The sequence below is a fragment of the Columba livia genome, chromosome 7 (assembly GCF_036013475.1).
Source record: "Columba livia isolate bColLiv1 breed racing homer chromosome 7, bColLiv1.pat.W.v2, whole genome shotgun sequence".
Taxonomy (NCBI): Eukaryota; Metazoa; Chordata; class Aves; order Columbiformes; family Columbidae; genus Columba; species Columba livia.
Window position 1 is genome coordinate 28,060,309 of NC_088608.1, and position 24,463 is coordinate 28,084,771.

Sequence of the window (24,463 nt, forward strand, 5' to 3'; positions counted from 1 at the left end):
TGAACACAGGTGAAGGGATCATTAAACCAGCAACACAGGATAAGGTGAAATGATGGAAAGAACACATTTTATAAAAGAAAGGAAAATCAGAAGAAAAAAGATGTAGAAGATGTTGTTTATAAGAGGGGGTTTGCACCTTGAAACAGGTAGGTCAATGTAGATTCAAAGCCTTGCAAGGTTTTCTGTCGTCCTGTTGCATATCTAATTCCTGGCAAGTAGCAGCAAATGAGGCACCAAAAAAAGAATTTGTCTGTTCAAAAACTGATTACAGAATAGCACATAAAAATGCCTGATCATTTCCGCTATCCTTCTCGATGGTCTCCTCACTCCCAGGCAAGACTAGGACAAAGAAACTAGGCATTTGCATGTAATCTACCATCACAATTATATGTGGTTATTCAATACAACATGTTCAGAAAGACAATTTTATGGCTGAAGCAGAGGAGCAGGAGACCAGAGCTGAAGATTAGCAGCAGTGCTGAACGCCTGTGTCCCAGTGCCTGCTGGCCTCCTCCCCATCCCACAGCACGGGTACCTTCAGACTATTATAATTTGACTTTCGGTGCTACTTCTGCAGCTGTTAAACAGTCACTGAGACCTGAATCCTGGAAAATACTTCCTTCCACGTGGCCAGGAAAACGGGGGTTTTGTTAGGTTTCGAAACAGGTATGTGCTCGACTTTTATATCACAGGCTGAAATGCAGAACATTACTTGTGATAAACTCACACAAATTTTGTAGGCCACCAATGTGTTAATTCATCTCGGTAATTTTGGCGAATTCTTCCATTTAACCAATACTTATGATATCTCAAATTATAAAAATCCTTTTTCTGTGATAGCATTATCAAGGCACAATTAATTAAAAACAGAAGACAAAAATCTCATGATAGATGGCTGAGGAAACGTAGTTTGCACACAAATAAGTTGAAGCATTTGTACCTTCCAAAGGAAGTCCCTGAGCATTATGAAACAACTGCAGTTTGTGTTCTGTCTCCAAGCCAGTCGTGCCGGCAGCAGGTACGCTTAGGTATTATCCCACCTTTGGGAAAAAGTGTGTGCGCAGCAGCTCCAAGATTGAAATTTTCATAATGATTTCCTTCCTATCGCTGCTGTCCAAGGAGAGTTTCAAGAGTCTCCAACAACTTGCACTAATAATGTTGGTTATATTATCTTTAGTTTAAAACAGACAAAGACAAGCTCCCAGCAAATGAGAAAGACAGGACAACCTCTAACTACATATACACAAGAGTTACCATCCCACCAGATCTTCAAGTATGTTCCTTTTTTCCACCAGGAATTCTTCCCAGAACAGAAAAAATGTGTGTGACGTCTGCCAGCTACCAGTGGGCTTGCCCAGGGCACCCAGGTAGATCCTGATGTGCTCGGGATTTGTTGCACTTCGTACACGCGCAGTGATCATCTGTGAGCCATGCCCAGTGGCTCCTGGGCATGCTGGACCTCTGCTATGGTCCAAGAAACTGCAGCAAGAAATATGGGATCCTTATTAATACGAATTTTTTTTTTCCCTATGGTGGAAAATACTCTGCCATTTCCTCCAAAACTTCCATTACCAAGAGGAAGTTTTCTTGGTGTGTGTATCTTCTTCTCAGGTATCAAGACATCTCTGCGATGTCTGCGCACCACCACCCCCCAGCATGAGAATCCCTCCTCTCTCAGATGAGCCATCAGTGTTTCTAAAATGGTAAGATACCATTTGGTGTCTTTTTTATAAAGGCGTGCTTCAAGATGGTGAGGAAAATTGTTACCTTCTGGACAGACTAATCCACTAGGACTTGCAAGGGGGACAAGGACCTCTCCCAGACTTGCAGATGCTCTTGCTGTGTGTAGGCTGTAGGGCTGGTAAAAAGAGGAATGATTTTTTCCTCCTCCTGCAATCGTGTGGGTAGAAACCATGTTTGCTTCAAAAAGGTCTCCAGCATACTTTAAAGGATCCTGCAGAACTTGTAATTACACTTCTAAGTGCGATGTTATGATGAAAAGTGCTTTACTGAATCAAAAATGAGATGGCCCAACCTTTGCAAGCACTTCATAGGGGAAACATCATCTGGCTTGGAAGAAACCACAGAACTTAGACAAGGAATTGTCTGTAGTCACTCACTTTGACTGATGACTCCTCTAAAAGAGTCAGGGATTGAGCATAAAGGCAGAAAGGGGGAAAAACCTTGTGTTTAGTTCAATTTGTCGTTTTAAAGACAGACCACAATGAAAGCATCATTTACTTCAGGCACATTTTGAATCCACCCAAAAGAATTCCGCTGCCTCGAAACAGATTAGTTTTCTCATTGCACAAAACATCTTTTCAGATTCAAAACAGAAACCCAAACACCAAGATGTGCTTTAAAATTTCCTCAAGTTAAAACTGACTGCTCTCATTCCTGAAGGATCTGAGCACTTTTCAGTAATCCAGCCATCGGTGAGATAGGGTCATGAATGCACCCCAGGGCTTACATCACTCTGAAACAAGAACTATAAATCTTTTCTAAAAAGAGAGGATATGAATAAAAAAACATGTTTAAATTATGAATGAAATAAGAACTGTACAAAGTTCAACAAAGTAAAACCAAATGAAATTAAGACTTTCCTCCTATTGTATTTTTTGATTATTTATAAATTAAATAGTGGAGACAATTGTCACTAATCGATTTATACTAACACCAAACTAGGGAGCCCCTCTACCACACCAACCTTATATATAAACAAAACAAAGCTTAAATACAAAGTCACTAACTTTTTTACAAGCACAGGAGACTCGTATTCATAGAGCAAAAATACAGACCGAATTCCAAGACAGTCAGGATTTGGTTAAGTTAAATTCAGTAACTCCTCTTTGAACATTAGACTTGCTGCACTGTTATTGGCAACTATGTGTGAGAGTTTTATTTGCACCAAAAAGAAAGGTTTGTACCTTTTTGTGGTGGCTAGAATTTGAGACAGAAGCTGTAAAAACTAAAGATTAAAATTAGACTAACTGGGTCAGTCTCTCCTATCTCTGGAGAAATGCAATTCCTGCTGCATTTCTCCAAATGCTTCTCCTTTTTATTGTAAAAAGAAATACACCCTCACCCTTCAGATCAACTGTATCCTTTTATCTTGAAGCATTTTTCTGATAGAAAAACGTCACTTTGATGAAGCCGACATCTTTTGCATTTCTGCAAGATTTTTTGCATCTTTAGCCTAACATGACATTTCATACTGTTCACATCTTTTGTTAGTGCCAGAACATGACATGATAGCCTATCATATAAGATACACTAGTCAAAACAGATTATTTTTAAATGCATTGAGGCCAGATGCTACTTTGTGTAGACTGAAACAGCTTATCGTCTTGCTTACTAGAAGACTCAGAGTTGAACACTTGCTCTCCAGCCTTTCAGTGAGACGCTGAGACGATGAGCTATTTCACTGAAGTAAGAAATTGGATACTGAAAATCATCCAGTGTGACTGACCACCCACTCAGGGATCGTGCTTTTCCTGATGCACTATCTTCTGACATGTTAAATCAATTATTTAAAACTATCTTGTCTAAATTCCTTAATATCTATGGCTGTTCCTATCCTCCCTTAAGAAGCAGTGGAAGAAGTATATTTTGTATTCTTTTAATTTCTGGTTTAGTGACATGTCTTTCCTTCAGTTTTTGGGTGCTGAATGTGCACCATTAGAAATCTCAGGTAAATATCTCAGTGAAGGCTGAAATTCCAAAGCCGAAACAGGACCTGACTCTGCAAGCGATGCAAACGGATTCTTCTCTGGGCAGCCCTCACCGGTCCCCAGCTCCCATCAGAGCGAGTGCGGAGCTTCTGGAACACAACTGAACATGTGGAGTAGCTCTGCTGACAAACAAGTAAATTCATTAGTGCCCTTGATGAGGATTATATGAAGTACTGCCTGGAGTGCCCAGAAAATTCTTTCCAGACATAAGTTCCTGCAGTCTCCTCTGGGGAAATTAGATGAAAATCTAGGCAAAATTAGGATTCTTATGTCCAAAAAATTGACTGCCAGGCACTTAACCATCAGTTCTGTTGGGCTGATAATTCTGTTGTTCTTTATGTTTGAAGCAGTGAGACTTTGTAGGTGCTTTCAGGCAAGCAAAGCAGAGGGTCACAACCTGTAAATTTGCATGTTTACATTTTCACTGTTGTACAGTGTGCAATGTTGGAGCTTATGGAAATAATAACTGCCCATATGAGAAAATATTGGCTAACGTACACTGTTAATACCTTGTGTACATCATGATGGACTGAGGGAGGTCCTGCAAATACATATATATACACATATATTTCATCAAATAAGGGATGGGATGGTGAGCGATGCGCAGCAAAAGCTATTTTGACACCTGTCTCATTGGAAACAGTGGTTAAGGAGAATTGACTTGGATCATAATTTAATCTTTTACACCACTGAGGTCAGTCAACTTTGCAGCTGAAAGCTCTCACTAATATTGAGGTAGTGACTCCTTACACATCACATTTTCCGAGGTTTTCTGAAGGAGGAAAGGCATTCTTGGGTCAAACGTATTTCCTTAACCTTCTCAACCCCTTTTGGAAATGTGTCCTCCTCACTCCTTGCACCTCCTTGGCAGCTGTCCCAAAGAGCTCCTGCAGAGCATCGCATTGGGAACTTAACAAAGCTCTTCTGCGTGATAGACTCTTGGTGCAGCAATTCTCATCTGAAATCAAAATAAAGGTCCAGAAGGTATCAACCTGTGCAGCAAAGGTAGAGGATGCCCTGAAGTTTTGTGGATGACCAGGGGTGGAAATCTGAGTCCTGTGGATGACCCTAGGCAGAGTCTGCTTTCCTCGTCTGTGGTCTTCACAGGGTCAGCAACTGCTGCTCCTTTGGGGAAAAGAGAGCTTCCTCAGCACAGCAACGTTTGCAACATCTGCAGAGGTTTTAAAGTCCCTTTGCAAAGTCAGGAGGAATGGGGTGGTCAGAGTGTTGCTCCCCCTGAAAGTGCAGAATTGCTTCAGCAGGTTTTCCGGTACTTACTCTTCTCTAATAGCATCTAACAAGAATTGAGGTGCCACAGCAACTTCTGAGGATGAAGCCCTTCGGCAGGCTTTCTGCTTACTCATAATGAAGAGTAAGTCTTTGCTCAAATGCTCCAGACACCCTCGACAAAGTTGCTGTCCACCACCACAGCCATACCTCACCATTAACAGGTGCTCAGATATGTCCTATTAATTATCTTGGCACAGCATGTTCTCTTTGAAAACCTTTAAAACCTTGCTCTTGATCTTACGAATATAGAGTGTCTCTTTCCAATGAAGAAAATGTGCAAAAGGCAACTCGCCTGAACATCCCTGTTGGGGTGGGTGTTGGAGTGGGACCTCAGCAGGAAGAGCTTGGAGCCCACCAGCCCAACGAGTGAGTGGAAGCGAGACACCAAATGTCAGCTGAAAACGTCTGGCACCACCATCCTGCAGCCCCAGGCTAAATTCATCCCACGGCCACACCAAGTACAAACTTCAAGCTCATCTTTCTATATAAACTGCACCAAAAAAAATACCATCCCAATATTAGCTACTTCACCAAGAGAAAAAAAATGAAACAGAACTTTGTGAATTAAATTACGTTCACTTCTTTTCTCAGGCGCAAAATAGGCTTGCTCAACACAGTAATTTATTAATTTCAAATGTCCCTATGCAAATGAGTTTCCTGGAATAAGATGACACCCACTTTCCTTTTTTTAAAAATAATCTAGTGCTTTTCATGTTTGAGATGATGGCAAGATGTCCTTGTGCATTTGGAAAAAAAATATTGTGCTCTGTCTTTTGCAGCAATGTATCGTAATTATTCAGCCTGCTGCCATTATTAATAATAGAAACCAATGAATTAAGACACTAATAATCCCCAGATGTTCAAATGGAGAAAAAAATACTTTCAGCTTGTCAGCATATATATGTGGGCTATGCTATATATGTTAAAACTATCTCTGAACTTTTGAAATAGAGACCTACTTTCATTTACAACATCTATGGACATATCTTCCTTATTTGAGAAAACTGCTTGAAATTAGACAACTTGGTAATCATTTTCCTGCACATAACAAGACCATTTGTCTACACAAAACTAAATGTAGTTTGGTTTTTTTTAACCCTCATTTGCTTTTCCTTTGGCCATATTCCACCTGTATTCACTGGCACAGATGCTACCAGGTAGCTACTGCAATACAAAGTAAAATACAACCCCAAAACAGCACAGAGATACAAGTACACACCAGCACCAATTGCTCATGCATCTGAACATGAAAGCCCGGCAATATTAGCCAGGCTGAAAAAGAAAATAAATGCCATGTGGGCTAAAGTCTTGCTTCAAACCAGCGTTTTCTCAGTGTTCAAGTGCTGACATGAGAATTGCATCCACTGATCCCTACCCAGGCTGTTGGCAAAAGTAGTGGTCGCTGCTGCTCAAAGCAGATGCTGCTCAAGTGCCTTCACACTTGAACTGAGGACATCAAGAGGTGACACACCAATGTCTTCCTTCAGCAGCTTCACAAGGCGGTTCATGGCTGCCTGTAAATGGCACCTGCCTGCTTCCCCATGTCATCTCTGTGTTAGCTCTCGCCAAGTCACTCGATATGAGGAAAAATTTCTTCCTGGAAAGGGTTGTTGGGCACTGGAACAGGCTCTCCAGGGCAGTGGTGGAGTCACCATCCCTGGACGGGTTTAACAAATGCAGGGATGAGGTTCTTAGGGACATGGTTTAGTGCTAGAGTTAGGTTATGGTTGGACTCGATGATTTTGAGCATGTCTTCCAAGCAAAATGATTCTATGATTCTATCATTTTTGTGGATAAACCTCCCAGATGGAGCTCTTTCAGACCACTGCAGCAGGGTCTGGTCTCCAGGCCTGTAATCATTGCTATGGATGTGATTTAATGATGCAGGGCCCTATCATGAATATATTAAAGCCCTGGGTAAAGGGGCCCTTACAGTGCGTGCTTCCTCCTTTTGTGTCACGATTGAATAAATCTGCGTTAACCCCATTCCTAGAATAGATTAAAACCCTCTTTGTGCTAACTCAGCTAGTCTTTGTTTTTGGCATGCTGCTGACGTTCCCTTCACTCAGATCTCCCCGTCTAAGAGATTCGCCACTGGCCCCATCGGAGCAGTTCCTTCCCCTTCAGAAACCAGCCATGTAAAGCAATAAAGTAATAGTTTTTTTCTCCTTGCATATGTTTCCTTAGGCAGCTCATGACAAGGCCCTTAGAGAATGAGTTAACCTTATTATTATTGTAATTCTGCATTGAAAAAAAATGTTGGTGTCAGTTTAGAGATTAGTGAGGTTTCTGGCAGTAAGGCTGTGCGCCCGAAGGCAAAGGGGTGATGCTGTATCCATCACCCACGGCAAAAGCAGAGTGGGTGGCATCCCTCCACGTGAAATTCCTCCCACTGGCTCGACATCCCTCCCATCCATCTCTTCTTGAGCTATTTCTTAGTGCCAATGCTAGACGTGGCCAAAAGCGGAGAGTGGGCACCAGACCAATGCTCCTTTCTATGTCCTCCCCTCTGAAAAAGTAGTTTTGAGAGTTGCAATTTACTCTTTAACACCAGATTAAACAGTGATGGAAATACCGTCCCAGTATGTGGATGCTGGCAGCAGAAGATGCTCCTTTATGTGACCAAATCGTGTCTTCTTCAGAGCAAGCAGGCAGGGATGGACGAAATGAGGCTAAAAGGGATGCTGACATCGGACGCATATCTACGTTTGGGGCACATCGTCCCCACTGCCCAGCCCCACACAGCATGCACACACACACAACCAAACAGCAGCTAATCACAACCTCCACCCAGCCACACACAATGTTAGTTAACTTAGTTAAGTGGTGATTAAGGAACAAAACTCCCTGAACTTGACTGAGTGGTGTTCTGCTGTTTCTGCTTTGTGTGCTACTATGCAATTTCTATATCAAAGCAGCCTTGCTAGTGCAGCACTCCGAGAGTGGCTTATTTATATGTAGATGCAGCTATATGACATTTCCAAATGCCATACATTTGCATATGAAGGTTCCACTTTTTTTTTCCACTTCTTCGAGTAAACAGAGTCTGCTGCGCCTCCAAAGCAGTGCTTTCACTCAGTTGGAGCTTTCTGAGAACCATATTCCTTAAGAAGCTTAAAAAAACCCTGAAACACCTCATTTTCATGACTTGGCAAACGTAGCTATCACTGGTGTCTATGGGTAGGTCTTTTAATTTATAGCTGTACCTTTGATACCAAAACAAGCACAGAGAGCAAAACTGCAAGACCTTAAGATTTCATATGAAACGGCTACAGATAATCTGCAATAAAAATCAATATTTGCAAATGGGCCTCAGATCTATGATGGAAGCCTGTGGTCATCCTAAAAAGGGCTGTGGGTCACATTCATTATAGTTATGAAGATGGTATTGATTTTTGTCACTGCTCTTTCACTTGAAAACAAGAGCTGCTGGGGAGCTCCAAAACTGCAAACCTAACACAAAACCACAACCTTATGTAATGCTGGGAGAGCCAAATGGACATTATATATTCAGCTTTCTTGTCAAAGAAAGATAAGGCTGAAGCAGATGGTATGTGGGCAAAGTTTCAACCTGAATACATTGCCTTCTAAAAACCAACGGTGCTAAGGAAAACATCCCAATTTTGTGGCACGAGGCAGACAAACATGTTACCTGCACATCAAAGAGCCGCCCAACGCGGAGCCTCAAGGTACCTGTCACGGAGGAGCTGGAAGAACTTCCCGTCGGCAACGTGTGTATGGAAAAACAATCTCAACACCTCTCACATACGTATTATAAGTTACATATAAAACACAGATTGAGCCCTGTCTTCATACACATTTGTGCTGGGATGCGCAGTCACAGGGGTAAGGTGAAGGCAGCAGTCTTTTGGCCCCATCTCCGCCTGTTGTTGGGGACTGAAACAGGCACTTCCCGATGGTGACAACAGGTGCAACAACTGCCAGGGGTCACCTTTAACCATCACTGTGGTCTTAGCTTATGGAGCTTCACCCATCTGCCTCTGCATTTCTAAAGGACTTCATTCTCCTCCCCCACCTGCTGGTAGACAGCATCAAATATGACAAATGGGATGAGGTGCCAGAAAGCTGATAAATACTTTTGATATGGCCCTAAAAATAGGGAAATTTGTACCCTTCTGATGCTTTTCTAAGAGCAGATGGATATGCATGACCTAAGTTTTAAGACAGGTGTCAAGAATATTAATGTTGTGGAGGAAGCAAGATCGCATTGCTGGCATGGCCCGGGGGGACAGTCTCATGACTAACGATGTCTCCTGTCTCCTAGCCACAAGCTGATGCAAGAAAATGACAGACCCGGTAAGAGTTACAGACAACAATTTTGATACAGATTTGTTCTGGAGACATAGCAAAACAGGGCATTGTAGTGCCCTAAGTTGTGGCCTCGCAATTGCCACCAGGCTAACTCATGCTCAAGCCTGCGTTGTTTCTGGGGTACACAGGACTTCCGAACTTCGAAAATGGGGGAGTCAAACTCTTTTTTTTTCCCCCTCCAATTCCTGCAATAATGTAGATTGCAAAGGTCTCCACACATGCAGTCCCGGTGTCCTGAAGTGACTCCCTCTTTGGCACCTACACAGCTGGCTGGCAGGAATTTAAGTACTGATGCTACTTGTGGCCCTTCCAATTTCTAAGGACTACAATGATAAAAATCACTTTTAAGCAATTTAACTGCGGATTAAGAAAGCATGCTTCCATGTTTGTAGGGAGATGCACTTATCATTGGTATTCAACTGACTGTATTCAGAGGAACACACACATCTTCTGTAACACGAAGCTGCGTTTTCCATCAATCCTCGCCCTGTCTCTTCAGTGATGTGAGTGGCTTTTACTGGCAGAAAGATTGAGCAGGAGATCAATGAGACAAAACAGGAGCTTCATTTGAGAAACTACTGCAAGTAAAAGTGCACCCTAAACCAATTACAGGCTATTCCCTAATTTCCAATCGGAACTCTGGGTCTGAATGGATTGTTTTCCGCAGAGATCAATGGATCGCAAGAAGTAGTATTTGGAAAGGTCTCCGATTTATTTTTATGCCTGCCAGCATGACGTTATGAGAATTTACTTTTTGTTTGCACATTTCAAACAAACTCAAAAAATTACAAGTGAAAGCGAGTACGAATCACAAAATTGTCAAAGCAGTTTGACAAGAGGTACAGAGACAGAAAGGTTACCCAGGTACATGACAGCGCGGACAAGCATGGCAGGGACAGCATTTCGGCCACAAGGCATTTCCTTCAGCCCTTTTGACAACCTGAAGGTTTCACAGACCTAGTTTTGCACTAATTTTATATTCAATTTTGATTACTAAAAGCAGTCTCTTTTATTTTGGGGGGGGAAGTGCATGTCAGTAAGGTGCTGCCAAGCTGGAGTGTGACACCTATTTGGCTCCCTTCCCTCCTTTCTTTTTTTCCAAGTGGCATCTGTGCTTGTAAGAACACACTGCCTGAGAGAACTCATCCAGGAAACTGAAGAAAGAGCTGCAGGATTTGGGGGAGGCATGTGTAAGAAAACAGGAGACTGAAATAAAAATACCTAACTCCTATATATGGTATTTTGAATGCTTCCTGAATCCCATGCCTGGCAAATCCCTTGTGCAAATCTTAGTTATTTTAGTTGCCAGAACATGACCCTGAATGGCCTGTGACTGCTCAAGAGATATGCCTGTTTTTGGCTAAAAGCACATTTTCAGCCATGCTTTTCACTGCTTTTGTTTGGGTTATTCAGAAAAGTAAATACATTTTATTGGCATGTTGCAAAACTATGATCACTCATCTGTACAAAGCAAAGCACTACAGCTTCTGACGGATGAATCCTGCTCAGTTTGCCTCTATTTTTACTCACCTGTCTCCCCTAAGTGCTGCACTGTAAAATTGTGATGGTACTGGGTCCACACAGTCTACAACTTTGCTTTCTGTATATGCCCGGTTCTATTGTTAAAACCTTTTGTGGTTGCTCAGAGGATCAGTTTTTAGCAGACTATACACTAGAAATTCCTACTCAGTAATCAGGAGTTCAGTATGTTTCCTTTCCCATGCCTGAAGCTGGAAGCACATCTCTTACTATTCCCAGTTTTAAGTATTGGAAAAAATGGTAAAGCCATATAAAATGCCACTGCAGCAAAACCTGCTATATTCTTTTACCTAATTACCAAAGACAGGCTTTGATTCCCATCTGTCATGAAACTGTGTGACAGCAGGACAGAGCCAAAACCTCTGCATGTTCTTGGTTTTGCAACAAAAGGGTCCAATCTTGCCATACAAATGCAATTTTTTTGTATATTGCTTAAATGTCAAAGGTCAATCAGGCAATATCTGGTCTCACCCATTATTATTATTGTCTTCTAGAAGCACCACACAAATGAGCTGTGGAGATGGCATTTGTGTAAATACAGGGTTTGGTGTTGTATCCTAGCGCTCACTCCTAGAGCTGATATGGAGAAGCTGAATGGAAAAGGGCAACTTTGGGAAATGGAAAATTTACTAAGAATAAAAATGGATGAAAAAGCTGTACAGAGAAATCACTAAGCCATCAGCGAGGCCAGAATTTTACCTACTGCCTCTTTAAATCTTATTCACTCTTACAACAGTATTTTAAACCAAACAGCTGACATCCTTCTGCCCAGCCAAGGCCCTTTAAATCACTGAAATGCAGGATGGAAAAAATCCGCAGTGCCAGATGTGTCTAAAAACAGTCACAGTTCTTGTTGAGGCAATCGACAGAGGAAAATGTTTAGCATACATTACGCCTGACAAAACACTAATAGTTTATCAGTTTTGATATTATAGACTAATAACAAGCCCTTCCATGGCTACTTGATTTGCAGAGCACAGGCTAGGCTTCTGCTATTTGATTTTAGAACAGGCTTTTTATTTAATCCTTTCCCATCCTAGCTAGATGAAAGTACACTTCCATTACTAAATGAAATTGTAAATTAAATACCCCAGGGAGGGGGTGTTTTTGACGTACACCTGACAGAGCTTTAAACCACTGAAAAAATAGAAGAGGGAGATTAAAACCATAGGGAGTTGGTCTTTTGTGGTGGTGGTGTTTTTTTTTCCTCCTGAAAAGTATTTTTCTGTTATGTAATGCTGATAACACTCTGAAACACGCTGCCACTGGTTCTGCAACAGCACATTTCATCTACAGCTGTTGTACTTATGGGAACAGAGTTTCGCACTAACTTAACGGTCGTGGATACACGGTAAGATGACGGTCCAAGTATGTAAAAAGTCACCACACTAAGCAGGGAAATGCTGTGGTTCAAACTTGAATAATTAAAACCCTTCTGCTTACTCAGTGGTACTGATGTGTGCCTGGCTGGTACTGATGTGTGCCAATGCAGAGAAATGCTCCTATGGACAGAGGTATGGGAGAGCATGTAGCTGATATTCAAACTGCTGCACCTTCCACAGCATTTCCTATCTCCTATAAACCATTTCCATTTTTTGCCTAAGTAACAAACTTCTGTCACTTGTGGTTTCAATATCACATACACTAAATTTTAAGAAATATAAAAAGAACAGTTATATTGTACTGCTTGAACAATCAGTGCGAGATGTGGGTTTTAGCAGATGTGTTGAATGAAAAGAAGTGGAACCATCAGCAAAGTGAAACTGATGTGGCAAGATATTTAGCTGTTTTTACTCAAATTTATTAAACCAGGCAAAAATTGCTACTTAGCTGCATGTGGTCCCGTTCTGAAGGTCTATTAAAAATTAATATACCAGCTCCTTCTTTTCTTCCCCAACTGTATTTCTTCTCATTCTACCAGATGCATTTATACTTCCTAAGTCTAGGGGAAAGCCTTTCTTATCTTAAGGCTCAGGTTACCATTTCACATGTCTAAATGATCAAATTATCTTGTGTTTGTATTGTAATTTGACATGATGATACTACTCCTAGAAAAGATGATGTTTTAGTCAGTTCTAAGCAGCAACTTTCCTTACCATACAACTTATTTATTATAACTGTCATATGCTTTCATCTCATGATATTTAGATATCTAACGTTTCATAGAGAATGCCAAAACATCCCATGAAACAAAATTCTTAAGAAATTCAGTTCTATGAATATTTCAAAATAGATTTTTTTTTTTACATTTCAGACTAGATCAAACACAAATATTTAAATGTTGATGTTTCCTGAAAATGGAGAGTCTAGCATGTCATTATAACTTTAACTCTCAAATCCTTGGGAAGGCTCTCTAATTCCTAACAGCAAATTTACAGAAACTAGTCCTAAAATAGAGCTGCCAGGCATAAAAATACACTGTGGTACTCCATAATATCAATTAATTAATTCAATCTAGTGCCGTGGATGGCAAACAGCTGCTGTGCACCATCTTGAACAGCATCCTTCAAGGATGGCTCTGGAGCTAATCAAAGCGCCTGGAGCCCGAAGAACAGTGGAACCTCCTCCCCAAATCCAGACAACAGGGTTCATTTTCCCACCCTGTTCCTTAAGGAAGATTGACAGACTCTAGTCTCAAATACTTTTTTCACTGTCCTTTCTTGTAGGTGGGTTAAGAAGGGAAAGAAGATGTTACCAAAAGGGAAATGCCTTCGCCAAGATGTCAAAACGTGAAAGACAGTTGGTATCTACCATCTTCCTGGCATGTGTCCTACAGAAGAATTAGGCTGCAGGTTTTTTCTAGACCCTGAAGGGAGAAGAATTGAAGCCTCCCCGTGACTTCTGATGTGAAGTGGGTTTGGGGCTGCCTGCAGTAAATTTAAGTACAGACTCCTGAAAGCCACTTCGTGGCCGGACTCGTCCTGCATTGCCAGATGGAGTTAATATAGAGCCCTGTTATTTAAGGCTGGTATATCTCAAAGGAGGAGCCTGCAAGTGGAGGGTATCTCATCTAAGTAATGGCAAAGACAGAGGTGTCACAATGTGATTTGGTCAGATATAAAACGACCTTTTTTTGATAACTGCAAGTCCTTTCACATATGCTCTTCGGGGCCAAGTGTTATGGTGCAAATGCTCAAGGTAGCCAAAAAGTGGTTGTAGATCATGTTGCTGGATCTTCATTTCTGTAAACTTCTGAAAACAAAGGCTGGGAGAAACAAATTCTCTGAGTCCTTTTAACTAGAGCATAACAACTAGCATGACTGCAAACCACAAAAGTGTTTTTTGCTGAGGATCCCTTCCTGCATTCATTTTTTTCTGGGTACCCCTTGCCATTAGAGGTCCAATTTAGAAAGTAGGTATCTGATTAAAGACAACTCGAGAAATCGGAGACAATTGAGGTTGTGTTGAGTTTTAGGGATCACGTTTTTAGCTGTGAGAAGGAAAGTGTCTTCTTTTTTCTGCAAGCTCTGCCTCCCTTTGAGCTTATTCATTCTTCTGATCAAAACACAGACACTGAGTGGAGGTCAAAAAGATCAGTGGGTACTGAAAGGCTCAGATTTGCTCAGGAAGATGGATTTCCATGCTCCAAATAAGACAAAACATATGTAAACGATAAATGTGTTCATGGACTGGGACACAAAATGGAAGAATCTGTAGGAACGCCTACATGAACTTAGGTCTGCTCATCTCTATTTCACATACAATTTCTGTTTTTATCCATAACCTTTATGAGAACAAAATGTTACAGAATACTGCTTACATGATGCTATAAAGGAAAAAACAACCAGTAAGGTACACAGGCTTGGGGAAGGCAGAAGAAGTAGGAGTCAGTGCTTGGAGCACAGTTCTGATGTAAACCCCAGATCGAAAAATATCCTTGCACTACAAACTCCACCCTCACCCCAAATCTTGACACCTGAATTCATTTCTAGGACTTAAATACTTGAGGGGTGCTGCCAAGAGTAACACAGCCTGGTCTGATTTTTGTATATGCTAGGCTGTCCATGTCAACATTTCTGCGCAAATCAAATAGCATTCTTTATAATGTTTACTCACAACATTACTGAATCTGCTTACCGTGGGAAGAAAGCACAAATGAATTCTGCAACTTTTGATTCCCATTCATTAGTGACTAAATTAAGGGCTAAGCTTTAAAGGCACAAATTGAAATGCTCTTTTACCTTAAGCTGCATCATTCTAGGTAAAGAGATGCCTAGCAGTTCACCTGAGACCTAATTTAAGTTTTAATGCTAACAATTATAGGTTCCATGAGCATGACACTGGGAAATCGTAAGTAATGAAAAGGCACAATTTCTCTCATTATAAAACCGCAAGGAAACAGAAATCCAAAAAACAAGGCACATTTTTACCAACCCTACCATATGCGATTCAAAGTTAAAAGAGAACTCTCATAAAAAGTGAGGTATTCTCTTGAGGCTGGCAGATTAAATGAGCAATATTTCTCTCCCCTTATTGCTTGTTTTTAACATCTTCATAAGCCTGTTTTCATTTTACATGCTCCTCAGGAAAAGGCTGTTAGGAGAAAGTGCTGTTAAATCACGTGGCGTGGTGCTCTGGAGTGCTACAGCATCCTTCAAGGGACTTGTTTGTGAGGCTCCTATGGGACCTCCATCTCAGTGTCCATCTCCTCTTCCAAAGAAAATTACATATATTTTAGGAAGACGGAGCCTATCAGGATCTAAAGATACATTTCAGAATGTTCTGTAGAAGAAAAACATTGAGGGTAGACTACGCTGCATTAATGCCCCTGTTTTTCATATTTTAGAAATAAAATGTCTAGTCCTCCTGATGACACAGAAAAATGCTGCAGTGGGACTTCTGCACTCCATCTTTCTAAAACCAGAATTTAAATTTAAAAAAAGAAGCTGCTGCAATTTTGCATTTAAAAAAGCATCTGGGACAAGTAAAAGTTTGGGGGCCAAGTGAGTATTTGGGGCTGACACTGTCGGCTACTCAGATTTTAGTTCAGAAGTAGCTGACACTAAAACTTACTCACCTACCAGCTGGCATCTATCTCTATTTTTTACATTTTCTTCTGGTCATCCAGAAAAATTTATTGCCAGAAAGGATTGCCAGGCATTGGAACAGGCTGCCCAGGGCAGTGGTAGAGTCACCACCGCTGGAGGGGTTTAAAAGACATGGAGATGAGGTTCTCAGGGACATGGGTTAGAGGTGGACTTGGCAGCGTAAAGTTAACTGTTGGACTCAATGATCTTGAGGGTGTTTTCCAACCAAAATGATTCTATGATTGTAACAGCGGAGGAGTTGCAAGGCAGCAGAAGGGCTGGAGAACAGCGTGCTATCAGAATTTGGTGATGGATTTCTCACCTTTGAAAATCACTCAGAAGAATCCCAGAATAAGAATAGTTTTTTTATTTGTGTTTTATAGTACTCCACTAATTAAACTAAGCTACACATAACTACTATTAATGAGAAAACACTATACTAGTTGCCATGATGGTAAATTTGAGCTTGATTCTGGAAACCTTCTGGTCCCACACAATGAGCTGAGACATTTCCTGTATTTTATTTTTTGAAAACATTTCTATCAGGAGTGCCCAGATTAGGTAGGCAAAACAAGACCAAAATGCCTTCTCCACCTGTTTTTATGAGGAAATTATTTTACAAGTGGAGACCAACTCTCTTCTTACATAATCTTGAACTTATGTGCTCCAGACTTCAGTCATTTGCAGTCATCTATGTTTCCGAACAATAAGACGTCTTAAAGGACATCCAGGCATTTGAGGCACCATATGGTCACATGTCCTGAAGGGAGATGCCCTCATTGCTTTCCTCGAGTCACAGGCCAAAATAACATAGATTGTATGGCCTGAAATACAATCTACGCTTTTCTTTTCTTTGTTTTTTAGAGCTCATCTGCCATTTTTTGTGGACTTTCACTGTGTGTAAAACTAAAAAGTATTTCCATAAAATCTTGCAATTGTAAATGCGACTAACAATTGCAGTAACATTTAAAAGCTTCACAATTTTTAAGAAATGCAACAATGGTATTATTCTCACACTCCCAAACACCAGGAGTGTGTGCGCCTATGTGTGTGATCCCAGGTGGAGGCCCCAGCTAGGCAGCATTCATGCTGCCACAGAGCTGTCAAAATATTAAAATGTGTTTTTTTTTTCCATTTTTAAGTGATTTGATGGAAAAGCAGGAACACTTCCTAAGTAATCTATTTGTGTAGTGTGACAACCTCTGACTTGGAGTCTGCGAGACTGAAAGCCAAGCAAATCTGCATATGCAGGGATGCAATTTTTCCAGCATTTTTACAAAGCTGCAGATGAGAAACGGTTTCTCTCTAGCTGTGATGGATGCACGGTGCTCAGGTCTATGCCTCACTTGCAAATTCCATTAAGAAGAAAGGCAAGCCTGGTTCACAAAGGCAAAGCAAAACTGCATGATAGTTTATATCCCATAGCTAAGCTCTGGGGCTTTATTATTTGCACCAGTTTAGGAAATGGCTGACATGGTAGTAGACATAAAATTTAATTTAAAGGGACAATGGCAAGTGGTTTACACTCAAAACTTAACCTATTTTTAAAATGTTATAATCACAGAATAGTTCGGGTTGGAAGGGACCTTCAAAGGTCATCTAGTGTAACCCCATCCATAATCCAGAGAAGGAATCTAGCCTGAAGTTCTCATATTTTATACCTGGAAGAAAAAAACCCCAACCAGTCACTATCTATAGGAATCCAGTGCTGCTATTCTGATTCCTGGCTGCTCTCCAGGCCCATTACAGACACTGAAGACAACTGTGACTGAATTTGGTGGGCTTTGTATTGAGCCCATGAAGAACGGGATGCATCACACCCTGGTGCTTCTCCCCTGGGCTGGGTCACGGCACCGCAGCCAGTTCTCCATGTTTGCTTTGATACGCACAGCTTGTTATCCCACTCAAAGGGATTAGAAATTAATGATGCAGAGTGGCAGGTTTTGGTAAAGTTTTAGGATAGTTTTCTCAAACATAAACATTATGTTGTATTTATTTTGGAGTCAAAGACTCTCAGGCTTTTGAAGAGACTCTTTGAAGAGTCCAAGACTCTTCTTTATCCTTGGAGCGAGGAATCTGCAGTGGCTCCCCTGGCCTTCATCCCACAGCCCTGGCCCAGACAAAGGAAGATGATGTGTTGACACAGATGGATTTTGCCCTTTTTTGGTGGAGCATTCCGTTTGCTTGGGCAGCGCAACCATCTGCTGGATTACTCGCCCGAGCACCTCCGGTAGTGCCAGCAAGGCCCCGGTGCCAGAATGCGATCTGAAAAAGATCCAAGACTGTCACGTAGATTTGAAATCCCACGGGAAGCCAGCGGGAAGAGCAGAGAACAGAGCAGCCATGAGCAGACGTGAAGCATTTTGTGCTCGTTAGTGTTTCCCGAGCACAGTAAGAGCATCAGCAAGAGGGTCCCTGGACTAACCAAGACCACAGAAGCCACCACCCAACCCAAGAGAGGGTTTACTGCCATTGAGGAACCCAAAAATACATCTCAAACTGACCATTTACAGATGTGCGTTTTTCACCAAAAGAGACTATTTGGGTTGAAAATGCCTTCTTCCCCTCTCCATCAGCTTCACTGCTGGGACTTGATCTAATCAATGCTCATATAGGGAGGTTTGTCTGGCCTGGAAAATGATCTTATTGAATAGGTCTATGAAATTTGTCAGTGTCTTCGCTGACAATTTTCATGAATACATAACATTGAAATATGGCTCGTCCATACGGACTTATTCTTTATAGTGCTCAAAATGGTTTGAAAAAAAATCTCTGTAATTCGATAATGAGAAAGGATAAAATCAGTTAGGAGGATAATTGCTAATATCCAGATCTTAAGAAGGGAATATAAATATTGAAGAATAAAAATAAATAGGCAAATGAATAAAAAGGATGAAAACTCCTTGATTGCCTAGACTCTAAATGCAAAAAAGCCACTGAAACAGCTAACTTCTTTATGCATATAATGGGGAAATTCAAGAAAACATCAATCACAGGACTTTCAGCTCAGACACTACATTCCAAAACATACATTACACTTAAAAAGGCCTAAAATGCTCTCTCATGGCAACTGCAAGACAAAGTGTATTTCTATTAGATTTGAGGGAAAAATCCCACCCATTCATTTATTGACCAAAACCAAATCTTATTTCACAAACTTGATCAACGTCAACAATCTGCCATTTGTTCAACAGAGTGAAAATCACCCTCCCCAAGTCCGATAAATACTTCGGAGTTTCAGAAAAAAGAGAGGCCAGAATTGCAGAGAGACACAAACACCTGTAGGTGCAACCATTGCAAGAGAGGACTGGTGAACGTGGAGAGGTGGACACCATCAGAGAAGGGCCACCTACTGCTCGTTCTCCCCATGTTTGCTTTGCTGAAAAATGGGATGCTGCTTTTTGGGTGTCTCTAACATTAGTCAGAGTAAAGTAAGAGCCCTTAAAAAAACAAGCCAAGCTAAACTTAATGCAAAGATTTATGCTCCAAAGGAACGAGCACTCTCAGCTTTGCAAACGGAAAGATTTCTGTGTGTTATCTGCAAGGATCAACGGGCTTGAAAGAACAGGAGGGAGCAAAGACACTGATTGAACAGACGGTTTGAATAGCTCGATATGAAAAAAATCAGCTGGGTGTTGAGACTTGTGGTTGTTGGCAAAGCTGCTGCCTTCCTGGGATCCCACATGGAGCATGTGGGGGTGTTTATGGAAAATCCCACACCGCTCAGCTACCGCAATTTCTGCAAACAGCATTTGGCACTGCCGCGTTAGCATAATTGACAACATCAATTATGCCCACTACTATTTTCTCCCCCGGGAAAGTCAGTCCTTACAAGTAAGTGTTTTAAAAAGCCTGTAGTGCTCGTGGTCTCAGCGATTTTTAGTGTTGTTAAATGGTAGAGAACAAAGGTATTCTCTGGAAAGGCACAGGCTCACGGAAATTGCTTCAGAGGAACAACGGTCAAGGAACTGCAGCTTATTCACACAAAGCTTCCCATGGTCAGGGCAGCATTTCCCTTCTCAGGAGATAGGAAGGTGGGGAAAAAAGTAGCACATACCACATTCCTATAATAGCCACCATCAAATGTTTCTGCACTTGAAAGAATGTGAGAATGGCATGGAGCTTTCTGCCTGGCAAACGCTGAAGCCTCAACATTCATTGAGGCTCAGTTTTGTACTTCTGTCTTTCTTTTCACCAACTATTTCCAAAAGACTAGAGCTGTTACAGCTTTTTGATACAGCCATCCCTTTCCCCTAGGGCAGGTGTGTCAAACTCATTTTCACTGGGGGTCACATCAGCCTTGCAGTTGCCTTCAAAGGGTCAAATGTAATTTTAGGACTGTATAAATGTAGGAGTAGGTGCCCGCTCTCCTCTACACAGGCCTCAGTTATGTCTTGCTGGACCATCTCTTCCCCCACTACTTCTAACCTCTCAGAGACCGTCTCTACTATAAACTCTTCCTCTGTATGGTAGCTCTGCCCAAATCCCTGCCCAGTAACCCAGTTTCCTCCCGTGTTCCGTGCCTGACTGCCAAGTCCTGTCCCATCCCTGGAGACATCCCAGGCTAGGCTGGATGGGGTTTTGAGCAACCTGTTCTGGGTGAAGATGTCCCTGCTTATGGCAGGGGTGGCACTGGATGAGCTTGGAAGGTCCCTTCCAACCCCAATTATTCTATGATACTATGAGCATACTTTGCTGCAATCAATTATCTTCTACCCACCATCTCTCCTGTCAAGTGTGTACTGAACTATCATCTCTGTCCTAAGCAAGAGCTGTTTTCTTCCTGCTTCCCACTTGAGCTGAAGGTGCTTTCCATGCCCTTTTTCCTCCATGACCCATGACTTGGTTTTCTCTTGTCATCGCTCCGATCTCCTCCTCCCTAATCCTCAACCTGCCTTTCCTCCCTTCTTGTCACAACTCAGTTGCTTCATGCTTAAATGCGCTGTCTCCTCTTGAGGTGATGTGGGTCACTGCCATCCTAAAGCTATAGCACCAGCCAGCAGCAGAGCAGGACAGCTTGCACCACATTAATATAAAAGGGGCTGTAGGTCTTCATCTTGCTTTGAGGATGCCCAGGCATCCTTAAAATAAATAATTTTGGCCTACCTGGTGCTTTCTGCAGCCTGCCACATGATACAACCTCAACCTTTCCAGCCTTTTAAGAAAACTGCTGCCTCCCAGAAAAAAGCTAAGAGTAATCAAGGATTTGGGGCAAAGAGACTTCACCCATGGAAGGGCTCTTTGGCAGTAGGAAATATCTGGACCATGGCACACCCTTGATCTTTTGGAAATTAATTCCAGTGTTTACTTTCCATTGAAATTTCTAACCTCGCTGCTTCGTGCCACAGCCACCACCAACACCTCGCAACTCCTCTGTCTCACTGAGGCATCACTTATTCATAGCTCTGAGTTTTAATCACCACGCACTATTTTTAAGTAGGAACAGAACAATCACTTCTAATGCCTGGGGACTCTATTAACACAGAGCTGTCAGGCACAAAGCGCCCTCACAAGAGATGACCCGCTGAATTAACTAATGTCAGAGGACTCTCCCCGTAATAAATGTTAAGACCTGTGAAACCATCAGCTGGATTTCACCTAAATCATTCAGCGAGCAGGTAAACCCGGCTATCTGCACCTACTATCTCTAAACACTTTCAAAACACACAAAAAAAATCACAAACTGAAGCAATGAATGCATCACCCCACTAATTTTCACAATACCTTCCCAAAGGTTGGAATTCTCAGTGCAAGCTGTGAATATTTGCATGCACGTGCACGCACACACACACATTCAATTTCTAAATCAATTCTCCCAGGCAAAGGGTGTAAAAAATATCTCCCAAACCTCACTAGTATTTACATGTTTTTAATTTCAAATGCCATATAAGGCTACTCAGCCATTATATTTTATTGTAGCTTCTAAATAAATTAAAACCATTTATCACTTTAAAAAAATATTTTAAGAACCATATTAACTTCATAGTTAAACACCGACAGGTGATATTATCTATTACGGCAACATTTCATGTTCTGTGCTATGCTCTGGATTTTCACTTTCTTGAACCTGTATGTTGTGACAAAGGTATGCATAATCCACTGCACTGATTCAAGAATTTTCAATCATGTCTGCTAATTTTCACTGTCAGAACAGGTGTTTTATGGTCAGAATGTCTATACATTGACAAAAATGGAAGAAGACCATCTAATAAGAAGAAAGAGTTTTTAGCAAAAGAAAGAGTAATGAGAAGACAGCGTTTTCTCAAAGTAAACCGAGAGAACCATACTAGAAGATGAGGACACCTCACCTTAGCGAACGGAGGAGAAAAGAGACTTACGCAGTTCCTGCAAATTGAGATTCTCACAGAATAGGAACCATACCTGCATAATCTGTTCGTGCGTAATGCCCATCTTCCGATTTTGTAGTGGTTGTAGTGTTATCTGTGTGAAAAGAAATAGGCAGAATTATTTAGGAAGCCTGTACTTGATACAGACTGTGCCCAGGCAAACGGAGCTTTGCTTGCATGCCTGGCATCGCTGCTGGCTGCAACACTCCCCTGGGCCTGCCAGGTGAAAACAGCAGGATCTGGCTTTTTGGAACAAAACATGAAACATCTTCCATTAAGAGAACACATTTTTTTTTTTTCCCCTAACAATATGTGATAACAGATTGCAGCTGGGATAAATATGTCAGTACGAAGCAGGAGTTGTCATTTCTGCTCTATTTGGAGTAATTGGGGAGTTTTAATATGTACCCTGAAATGAACTGCCACGTAGGGTAGTTAACTTTAAAAAATGTAGGAAGAAACTAGAATGTGCTTAACACACCTGTATAGTATGGCCTTGTAAATGAATGTACTGAGAATTTATAGGTCAGAAGCTAAGGGGGAAAAAAGCTATTAACAGCCTGAGCCTCAGCAGAGACTTTATTTACGGGAGCTATTTAAAGGCAAATTTTCTTAATTTTTATTTTAGAAGAAAATAGAGTTTTTAAAGTCAACTTAAAGGTTATCAGCGATGTAGCAGCCTATGAGCTGGGCACAGAGAAGGAAGGTATTGTGAAGAAACACAGAGAATCTCAAACTGCTACTGGCAATGTGTCCTTCCAGGCACCTTTGGTGGCTCGTGGGCCCAGCACAGGTCACAGGAGAAACAAGCAGCAGCACATCTTTGGGAACATGTCTATGGCCTCCTGAGATTGCTTTGTGCTGCCTCAGTTACGGGAGCAACAGAGGATCCATCCTGGGTGGCAAAAGGTATCTGAGGGGCTCTCTCCTGCTGTCCTCCTCCAGAGCTCTGGGCAAAAACTGTGTCCAGTTTTGGCCTTTCCAGTTAAGGACAAGGAATTACTGGAGAAAGTCCTGTGGAGAGCTACAAAGATGATGAGGCTTCTGGAGCACCCTTCTTATGAGGAAAGACTGAGAGAGCTGGGTCTGTTTGGCCTGGAGAGGTTCAGAAGGCTGAGAGGGGATCTTATTTATGCTGCTAAGTATCTCAAAGGTGGATGTCAGTGGGATGGGACCAGACTCTTTTCAGTGGTGCCCAATGATAGGATGATGGGAACGGGCACAGACTGAAGCACAGGAGATTCCATCTGAATATGAGGAGAAATTTCTTTACCTTGAGGGTGCCAGAGCCCTGGAACAGGCTGCCTAGAGAGGCTGTGGAGTCTCCTTCTATGGAGACATTCAAAACCCGCCTGGACACATTCCTGTGCAATCTGCTCTGGTGAAGCTGCTTTAGCAGGTGGGTTGGACTGGATGATCTCCAGAGGTCACTCCAACCCATATCATTCTGTCATTCTGTGAAACTGGGTGCCCGATTTTGGCACTGGTGAAGGGTTGGACAGTCCCCATGTCCTGCAGGGTGTAGGAAGGGTTACACGCACCATCCGTCACGCCTTGCTTGGCATCGGTACCACAGAGGTCTCTGCCCCTCCTGCAACCTCTGCTCTACAATATAAATTGCAGAAGTCTAATGGAAATGTAAGAAGTGCCAAATAAGAAGCCAGTCCTGGTTCTTTTTTTTTTTTTTTTTTTTTCTCATGAACAAAAATTGAAAACATTCTTTGAAATGAGTTTTGTTATGAGAGTTACCTTGACATCGACCCAAAGACATGACTTCAATTTTCTCCTGTTTCTGGCATGATGCCTCTTTGATTTGACATGCATTATCATAAGATTTCCCATCGGAAGCACAAAGAGGATTGAAGTTGGTTTGAGAACAGTCAATGTTGCACACACACCTGAAATGATAAAGAAAGAGGAAAAAGAAGAGTCTAATATGAGAAAGTTTTCTCATGACATCATAAATACATCTCAGAAATAAAAGTGTTTGTATTTTTCTGACTGCACAATGCAAATCAACAGAATGAAAGTGGAACGTTCTGTCAAGAGGTCATTTGTATTTCTGGATGGAAATGAAATGCCGGGAGAGAGAAGAGATGCAGAAAAGCGAAAGCAAAAGGAAAGATAAAAAAGACTGTTATACAAGAAAACTATGCCACAGCATTACCACTTGCAATTTCTTGTAAATCAAGGAAGA

The 24,463-nt window shown here is 41.7% G+C and overlaps 1 protein-coding gene and 1 long non-coding RNA gene across 4 annotated transcripts in view; one reads left to right on the top strand and one right to left on the bottom strand.

The window, feature by feature from the left end:
• Positions 1-6,338, top strand: part of LOC110358295 (uncharacterized) — a 79,091-nt gene extending 72,753 nt beyond the window's left edge. For all 3 annotated transcript variants that reach the window (XR_010473713.1, XR_010473711.1, XR_010473712.1), the window contains one exon: positions 10-6,338. This is a non-coding gene — a long non-coding RNA (uncharacterized LOC110358295). The remainder of the gene's footprint in view (positions 1-9) is intronic.
• Positions 1-24,463, bottom strand: part of TMEFF2 (transmembrane protein with EGF like and two follistatin like domains 2) — a 126,805-nt gene that overhangs the window by 8,402 nt on the left and 93,940 nt on the right. The window contains exons 6-7 of the mRNA XM_065068944.1: positions 24,016-24,164; positions 22,301-22,360 (exon numbers count right to left, since the gene is read on the bottom strand). Of these exons, the coding sequence (XP_064925016.1) occupies positions 22,301-22,360; positions 24,016-24,164 (209 nt within the window). The remainder of the gene's footprint in view (positions 1-22,300; positions 22,361-24,015; positions 24,165-24,463) is intronic.